Source organism: Phyllostomus discolor, chromosome 1 (assembly GCF_004126475.2).
Source record: "Phyllostomus discolor isolate MPI-MPIP mPhyDis1 chromosome 1, mPhyDis1.pri.v3, whole genome shotgun sequence".
Classification (NCBI taxonomy): domain Eukaryota; kingdom Metazoa; phylum Chordata; class Mammalia; order Chiroptera; family Phyllostomidae; genus Phyllostomus; species Phyllostomus discolor.
The window spans coordinates 158,119,216-158,128,787 of record NC_040903.2 but is presented as its reverse complement, the minus strand read 5'-3'; the positions used below and the strand labels follow the sequence as shown (position 1 = coordinate 158,128,787).

The following is a 9,572-nucleotide window of genomic DNA, read 5'->3' as shown; positions in this document are numbered from 1 at the left end:
ACATGGATAAGGAGAGTAGTGATCTCATCATACCTACCACAAAAAGTTCTGTTAGACCAAAGGAGACAAATTCTCCTGGACATGAGATGTGGGACAACCAAAAGAGTCAGGAGCTTGTAGCCAAAGGCAAGAGCCAGATGGGAAGAGCCAGAAGAAAGACATGGCTAGAGAGAGGCCCAGACACTGACACAGGAGTCTAAGGTCTCATTTTAGAATCCAGGGCTTCATCTTCTATGGCAGGGTTTCCTGTAAAGAACCAGATGGTAAGTGTTTGCAGCTTTGCATAGTCTCTATCGCAGCAACTTCATCATGGCCAAAAGTAGCCACGAATTGTAGGTAAATGAATGGGCATGGTGGGGTGCCAATGAAACTATTTATGGACATTGGAAAAAACAACAAAAAAACAAAAAGTTGTTAATTCCAATGAATTAATGTAAAGAAGACATTCATGCAACCTTTTGAAACTCTTCCTTAAGGCTATAATATTATTAATATTATAAATAATACTAGATACAAGAAATACATTAAACATTTAAATCAGAGTGTTTCAATCTTTGCACTGTTGACATGTGGGGCCAGAGAATTCTTTGTTGTGGAGGCTGACCTGTGCATTGTACAATGTTTAGCAGTAATCCTGGCCTCTACCCAGCAGATGTCAGTAGCATCCCCCTGCCTCCCGATTTGTAATGACTAATAATGTCTCAAGACATTGCCCAATGTCCCCTGGGAGGCAAAACTGACCTACATCCCACTGAAAACCACTGTTTTAAAGGATTCCTTGTAAACATGCAGCAAATCTGGTCCTAAAACAGAAAACTAAAACAAAGTAAGGGTCTTTAAGAAGTAGACATTCCTTCCAAGTGTGCATACAGGAAATACTTTTTGTTTACTATGTAATGTTAAGGAGTTTGCATGTGTGACAACCAGAAAAAAATTGTTATTAAATATTCATATAACTTCCATTTGTACCTTTAGTACCATAAACCTAGCTCATCCACAGAACTCCAAAAATACAGCTTTTCACCACAGTACACATTATATACCAAATCACATTTATAGCAGACTGCATCACATAATTTTTAAGATGACAGCTAGAAGCAAGATTTGCAAGAATTTTTTGGTATGGTAATATTTATTATTTCACATATAAACTCAAACAGAGCCCATAAAGAATTTCTTATTTGGCTTAGCCAAGTAATGGAAGGACAAATGCTGACTTTCATCATTGGCATACAATGAACCAAAATGAAATTTTTACATTTACTGTTAAACATCATGGTGAGTTAGTTGTAGAGTAGAAATTCTTGAATACATAAATACCTTTACCATCAAAAATCCGTCAAGATCAAGACTTATAAAAATGAGCCGGCCTTAGGCACACACAGCATTGGTGTAGAAATCACAGCAGTTAGCAAGAGCTATGGCACTGAACTCTTTATTTTCCCATGGACCAGAAAATGAAGCATTGGTACCATTCAGAGAAGTGCTGTAATGAAAATCCAGAGAGATACACAGTGGGTTAGATTTAAAAAAATGCAACAAGACATATCGATAAGTTCTACCAAGCAACTAAAAAACAAAAATAAAGACCTGTAAAGGGATCCAATCACAATGACCAATTAAATAGAACAGAATTAAGTGCATATTTTCTCACTCATGCCCAGAATAATACCTTTATACTAGCCTTTCTTTAGTTCCACCCCCCTGCTGCACCCAGTACCAGGCAACCACCATTCTACTCCATTTCTATGAGTTTGACTTTTAAAAATTTTTTTGATTCTCCATATAAGTGAAGCCATGCAGTATTTGTCTTTGTCAGTCTTATTTTGCTTTGCTTACTGTCGTGGCAAATACCAGGATATCCTTTTTTTATAAGGATAAATAACAGATGTTTAACCTTTTATAAGTATATAAGGATTATATATATATATATATATATATATATATATATATATAAACTCCTGTCCAGAAAAAGTCCAGCCATTGCTAATATAATGAGAACAGTTTGTGCGACATCAATGTAACCTGGCAGCCAAAGGGAGTGGACTGGAATGTGCATGTGTGAACAATGACAACTTCAGTGTACTAGTCAGTGAGGGCGGTAGACACCAGTAGGGTCAGCATGTGTACTGTGTGGTCATTACATTCAAAATGACTGAGCGAGTAGAGCAATGAGTCTGCATCATATTTTGTGTTAAGCTTGAATGTTCCTCCACAGAAACTATTTAGATCATTCAGAACTCCACAGCTATGGGCAACTGGTGATTGGCAGCTTTGTCATGACAGCACACCCACTCATGTATCACATCTCATACAAAGTTTTTTTGGCAAAATATTAAATCATCCAGGTGACTCAGCCCCACTACAGCCTAGATCTGGAGCCCTGTGACTTCTGGCTTTCCCCAAAACTCAAATCACCTTTGGAAGGGAAGAGATTTCAGACTGTCGATGAGATTCAGGAAAGCACGATGGGACAGCTGATGGCAATTGGGAGAACTGCGTAAGGTCCCAAGTTGCCTAATTTGAAGGGGACTGAGGTGTCATTGTCCTATGTACAATGTTTCTTGTATCTTGTATCTTCTCCAATAAATGATTCTATGTTTTCATATTACATGGCTAAATACCTTCTGAACAGACCTTATATATATACCTCATTTTCTTTATCCATTCATCTGTCAGTGGATGCACATGTTGTTTTCATACCATGGCCACTTGAATAATGCTGCAATGAACATGGAAGTGCAGATACTGATATCATTTCCTTTGGATGTATACCCAGAAGTGGGATTGCTGGGTCATATGGTAGTTCTATTTTTAATTTCTTCAGAAACCTCCATACTGTTTTCCATAGTGTCTGTACCATTTCACATTCCCACCAACTACGGATAAGGTTTTTATTTTCTCCATATCCTTGCAGGTATTCATCGCTTGTCTTTTTAATAATAGCCATACTAACAGGTGTAAGGTGATATATCATTGTGATTTTGATTTGTATTTGCATGTTAATTAGTGATGTCAAGCACATTTTCATGTGATTGTTGACTATTTGAATTTCTTTGAAAAAATGTCTACTCAGTTCCTCTGCCCATTTTTAAAATAGGATTTTTTTTATTTTTTATTGTTGCTATTTAGTTGTATAAGTTCCTATAAGTTGCTTGCATAGTTTGGATGTTAATCCTTTATGGGATATGTGGTTTGCAGATATTTTCTTCCAATCTATAGGTTGACTTTTAAAAATTTGTTAATGGTTTTTGGGGGTTTTGTTTTTGTTTTTGTTTTTTTCCTGTGCAGAAACTTTTTAGTTTGATGAAGTTTCACGTGTTTGTTTTTGCTTTTATTGCCTTTGCTTTTGGTGTCAAATTTTTAAAAAATCATTGCCAAGACAAATTTCAGGGAGTTTACTGCCTATGTTTTCTTCTATGAGTTTTAAGGTTTCAAATCTTACATTCAAATCTTTAAACCATTTTGAGTTGATTTTGTGCCTGGTGGAAGATAGGATCCATCCAGTTTTATTCTTTTGCATGTGGATATAGTTTTCCCAACACCACTTATTGAAGAGACTATCTTTTCCCCATTGTGTCTTGGCTCCTTTATTGAAAACCAATTGACCATTTATCCATAGGTTTACTTATGGGCTGCCTTCTGTTCCATTGACCTATATGTTTGTTTTTATGCAAATACCATTCTGTTTTGATTACTATAGATTTGTAATATAGCTTGAAATCAGGAAGTGTGATGCCTCCAGCTTTGTTTCTTCTTTCTCAAGATTGCTCTGTCTATTCGGAGTCTTTTGTGATTCCATGTGAATTTTAGGATTGTTTTTTCTATTTCAATGAAAAATGCCATTGGGATTTTGGAACAGACACTGTAGATTTCTTTGGGCAGTATGGGCCTTTTAATAATATGAATTCTTCTACTAATCCAGGAACATGAGACATCTTTCCATTTATTTGGGTCTTCAATTTCTTTCATCAATGTTTCATACTTTTCAGTATACAGATCTTTCATTTCCTTCATTTAATTTTTTCCTAAGCATTTAATTTTTGGTGATATTATAAATAAGATTGTTTATTTCATTTCCCTTTCCAATAGTTCATTGTTAATGTATAGAAACACAACTGAGTTTTGTATATTGATTATGTATCCTGTAACTTACTGAATTTGTTTATTAGTTCTAACAGGTTTTTGGTGGAGTCTTCAGGGTTTTTAAATGTAAGATTATGTCATCTGCAGAGACAATTTTACATTTTTTTCTGATTTGGGTGCCTTTTATTTATTTATTTTTTGCATAATTGCTCTATGTTGAATAAAAGTAGTGAGAGTATTTATCCTTGTCTTATACCTGATTTTACAGGAAAAACATTAAACTTTCTAACATTGAGTATGATGTTATCTGTGGGCTTGTCATACAGCTGGGGCAAAAGTAGGTTTACTGTTGTGAGTATGCAAAACACAGTTTATCCTTTTATTATTATTTATTTATTATTGTATTATTTTCCATACAAACAACTATAAACCTACTTTTGCTCCACCCTCTATATGACCTTTATTATGCTGAAGTGCATTCCTTCTACTCCTCAATAGAGGAGGTTTTTTTTTTATCATGAAACAATGTTGAATTTCGTCAAATGCTTTTTTCTGCATCTATTGTGATGATCATATGATTTTTAACCTTTATTTTGTTAAAATGGTTTATCACATGTATTGATTTGTGTATGTTGAAACATCCTAGCATCCCAGGAATAAATTCCACTTATCATGATAGATGATCATTTTAATGTATTGTTGAACTTGGTTTGCTAACATTTTGTTGAGAGTTTTTGCATAAATATTCATCAAAATATTAGCCTATAATTTTCTCTTCTTTTAATCTCACTAGATAGTGACTTTGGTATCAGGGTAATGCTGGCCTCATAAAATGAATCTGGAAATGTTCAGTCCTCTTATATTTTTTGGAGTAATTTGAGAATACTGATATTAATTCTTCTTTGGCTTTTTGGTAGAATTCCCCAGTAAAGCCATCTAGTCCTGGGCTTTTCTCTTTCTTTCTCCTTCTTTCTTTCTCTCTTTCTTTCTCTCTTTCTTTCTTTTTCTTGTTAGAGGTTTTATTATTAATTCCATGTCTTCAGCAGTAATCAGTGTGTTCAGATTTTCTATTTCATGATTCAATCTTGGTAGGTTGTATGTTTCTAGGAATTTATCCATTTATTCTCAGTTATCTAATTTTGGAGGTATAATTGTTACTACTACAACTGACCCTTGAACAATATGGAAAAGTGCCAACCTCCTGTACAGTCAAAAATCCACATATAACTATACTCAGCCCTCTGTGTACGTGGATTCTCATTCATGGAGTTGACCCTTGAACAACTTGGGCTTGAACTGTATGGATCAACTGAACTTCAGTGAAAAAAATTCATGTGTAAATGGATACACACAGTTCAAATCCATAATCAAGAGTTAACTATAGCCCTGGCTGGTGTAGCTCAGTGGATTGAGCATTGGCCTGTGAACCAAAGGGTCATAGGTTCAATTCCCAGTTAGGGCACATGCCTGGGTTCCAGGCCAGGTCCCTAGTAGGGGGCATATGAGAGGCAACCACATATTGACATTTCTCTCCCTCTCTTTTTCTATCTCTTCCCTTCTCTCTAAAAAGAAATAAAATATTTTTAAAAAAATTTAGAACAAAAAGAGTCAACTGTAGTTTCTTATGACCCTTATTAGTATTTCTGTGTTCCATTATAATACCTTCTCTTCCATTTCTCATTTTATTTATTTCAGCCTTCTTTTTCTAATCTTAGCTAAAGGTTTGTTTTCTAAAAAAAAAAATTAAAAAAAACAAGTTAGTTTCATAAATTTTTTTCTGTTGCATTTTTGTCTCTATTTTATTTATTTACGCTGTGATCATTGCTATTTCTTTCCTTCTACTAACTTTAGGCTTAGTTTTTTTCTAGTTCTTTGGATATTAAATTAGCTTGTTTATTTCAGATCTTTATTTTTTTCTTAATGTAGGTGTTGATCACTATAACTTACCTATTAGAACAGCTTTTGCTGAATCTCATAAATTTTGGTGTGTTGTGTTTCCATTTTTTCATTCATCTCAAGTATTTTTCAAGTTTTTTTCTAGTTGTATTGAGATATAATTGATATATAACATTGTATAAAGTGTGCAACATAATGATTTATGTATCTTTATGAAGTGATTACCAAAATAGGTTTAGTATTATCCATCACCTCACATAGTTACAATGCTTTTCCTTGTCAAGATATTTTTTAAAGCATTGAAACTTTTATTTTTTTAAGACTTTATTTATGTATTTTTTAGAGAGGGAAGGGAGGGAGAAAGAGAGAGAGAGAGAGAAACATCAATGTGCGGTTGCTAGGGGCCATGGCCTGCAACCCAGGCATGTGCCCTGATTGGGAATCGAACCTGTGACACTTTGGTTCGCAGCCCGCGCTCAATCCACTGAGCTACACCAGCCAGGGCTCAAGATATTTTTTAATTTCTCTTTTGATTTCTTTGACCCATTGTTTAGGAACATGTTGTTTAATCTCCACATATTGTGAATTCACCAGTATGTTCTTGTAATTGATTTCTAGTTCATACCATTGTGGTTGGAAAAGTGCTTGATATGAGTTCAAACTTCTAAATTTATTAAGATTTGTTGTGTTGCCTAACATGTAATTTATCAGATAATTTTCAGGTGTACTTGAGAAAAATGTATATTCTGGTGTTGGGTGGATTGTTCTGTAAATGAATGGTAGGTCTATCTGGTACAACATGTAGTTTAAACCAATGTTTCCTTATTGATTTTCCATTTATATGATCTATCCACTAGTAGAGGGGAGTATTAAAGTCCTCTACTATTATTGTATTGCTGTCTGTTTCTTATAAGGCTGGTCTAGTGGTGATGAATTCCTTCAGCTTTTATTGGAAAACACTGCTTCTCCACTTCTGAAAGACAACTCTGCCTGGTCATGTATTTTTGGTTGGAAGTTTTTTCTTTTGACTATATCTTCCCACTCCCTTCTTAACTGCAAGATTTCTGCTGAAAAATCTGCTGATATTCTTATGGGGGTCCCCTTGTACATAACAAGTTACTTTTCTCATACTGTTTTTAAGATTATTTCCTTGTTTTTAACTTTTAACAATTTACCATATTCTGCCATGTATAATGCACACCCATGTTTTTGGCCCAAACTTTCAAGAAAAAAATCTTTCATTTTAATTTTTAATTCAATTTTTATTTACTTATATTCACATACTTGTTTTTTATATTATAAAGGAATTTTAGCATTTACTTTTGAACATATTATGGTACAAGAAATTTTATGTAACAAGTAATTACAAAACATAAGAATAGAAACAAGGCACAAGAAATTTTATGTACCAGTAACAAATTTATGATATTTACAAATCATAGAAAGCCAAGAACTCTTTGTCACTGTCAATATCAGAAGTATCATCTTCTTCAATTTCTACATTATCAGTGTCTTCTGAAGAGTCACTTTTCTCATCCCAGGACATTTCACCATCCTCAATTCTATCTGTAGCATTGCTGATGCCACATTTTTTAAACAATTTCACAACCACTTCTTTCTTGAAACTGTTCCATGATCTTAGGATCCAATCACAAACCTGGGTAATGGATGCTTTCTTGGCTCTACCTTGGTTCTTAGGTGTTAAATCATTACCAGCTGACTGCATCCACAACATCCATTCTTTCTTCACTAGGGCCTTAAAGGGTTTGTTTACTGACACATCAAGAGGCTGCAGTTGGCTGGTTAGCCCACCAGGTATCACAACAATTTGGGTTTTCAAGTCTCCTGCAGTTGCTTTTGCATTTTGTATAACATGGGCTTTGAAGTGATCAAAAACAAGCAAAGCTGATTTTTAAACTAATCGTCCAGGCCTTTATGACCAGACTTTGTTAAACCAGATTTTCATGCCTTCTTCATTCATCCATCCTTTTTCAATGCACATGGACAATAACTCCACTTGGAATCTTTTCTTTCGGAAATGTTTTTTTTCTTATTGTTGTTCAGTTACAGTTGTTCCCATTTTCCTCCCATTACTCTCCCCTACCCTACCCACCTGCCTCCTTCCACTTCAATCATCTCCCTTGTTGTCTTTGTCCATGGGTCCTTTATACATGATCCTTGACTTGACCCTTCCCCTTCTTTCCCCCATTATTCCTTTCCCCTCTCCCCTCTGGTCACTGTGAGCTTGTTCTTTATTTCCATGTCTCTGGTTCTATTTTGCTCGCTTGTTTGTTTTGTTAATTAGGTTCCACTTAAAAGAATGAGATCATGTGGTAAGGAAATGTTCTTTTTTTTTTGTTTTGGTTTGTTTTTTCTTTTTTTAAATATATTTTATTGATTATGCTATTACAGTTGTCCCATTTCCCCCTTTACTCCCCTCCACCCTGTACCCCCTCTCCCACCCACGTTCCCCCCCTTTAGTTCATGTCCATGTGTCATACTTGTGAGTTCTTTAGCTTCTACATTTCCCGTACTATTCTTGCCCTCCCCCTATCTATTTTCAACCTACCTTCTATGCTACTTATTCTCTATACCTTTTACCCCTCTCTCCTCCTCCCACCCCCCTACTGCTAGCCCTCCATTTCTGTGGCTCTGTTCCTGTTCTAGTTGTTTACTTAGTTTCTTTTAGTTTTGCTTTAGGTGTGGTTGTTAATAATTGTGAGTTGCTGTCCTTTTACTATACATGTCTTTTCTTTATCTTCTTTTCTTAGATAAGTCCCTTTAGCATTTCATAAAATAAGGGCTTGGCGATGATGAACTCCTTTAATTTGACCTTATCTGAAAAGCACTTTATCTTCCCTTCCATTCTAAATGAGAGCTTTGCTGGATAGAGCAATCTGGGATGTAGATCCTTGTCTTTCATGACTTGGAATATTTCTTTCCAGCCCCTTCTTGCCTGTAAGGTCTCTTTGGAGAAATCAGCTGACAGTCTGATGGGAACTCCTTTGTAGGTTACTGTCCCCTTATCTCTTGCTGCTTCTAAGATTCTCTCCTTCGTTTTTACCTTGGCTAATGTAATTATGATGTGCCTTGGTGTGTTTCTTCTTGGGCCCAATTTCTTTGGGGCTCTCTGAGCTTCTTGGATTTCTTGGAAGACTGTTCCCTTTGCCAGATTGGGGAAGTTCTCCTTTATTATTTGTTCAAATAACTTTTCCACTCGTCACTCCTCCCCTTCTGGTACCCCTATAATTCAGATGTTGGAACGTTTAAAGGTGTCCTCAATGCTCTTAAGCTTTTCCTCGATTTTTTGAATTCGTATTTCATCATGCTTTCCTGCTTGGTTGATTCTATCTTCCTTCTGGTCCACTGTATTGTTTTGAGACTCAGACTCCTTCCTTTCACTATTGGCTCTCCTCCGCGTATCTTCCTGCATCTCTTTTATGGTAACCTGCATCCTTTCATCTAAATTGCGCCCAAAGTCAACCAATTCCATGAGCTTTCTGATCACCAGTGTTTTGAACTGTGTATCTGATAGATTGGCTATTTCTTGGTCACTCAAAAGGATGAGTCCTGGGGACTGATCTGTTCTG

At 35.5% G+C, this 9,572-nt stretch overlaps 1 protein-coding gene across 1 annotated transcript in view; it reads right to left on the bottom strand.

The window, feature by feature from the left end:
* Positions 1–925: 925 nt before the first annotated feature.
* The window catches only part of SLC28A2 (solute carrier family 28 member 2), a 35,781-nt gene continuing 27,134 nt past the window's right edge, over positions 926–9,572 (bottom strand). The window contains exon 18 of the mRNA XM_036032930.1: positions 926–1,486. Coding sequence (XP_035888823.1) covers positions 1,372–1,486 — 115 coding nt within the window. The 3' untranslated portion in view covers positions 926–1,371. The remainder of the gene's footprint in view (positions 1,487–9,572) is intronic.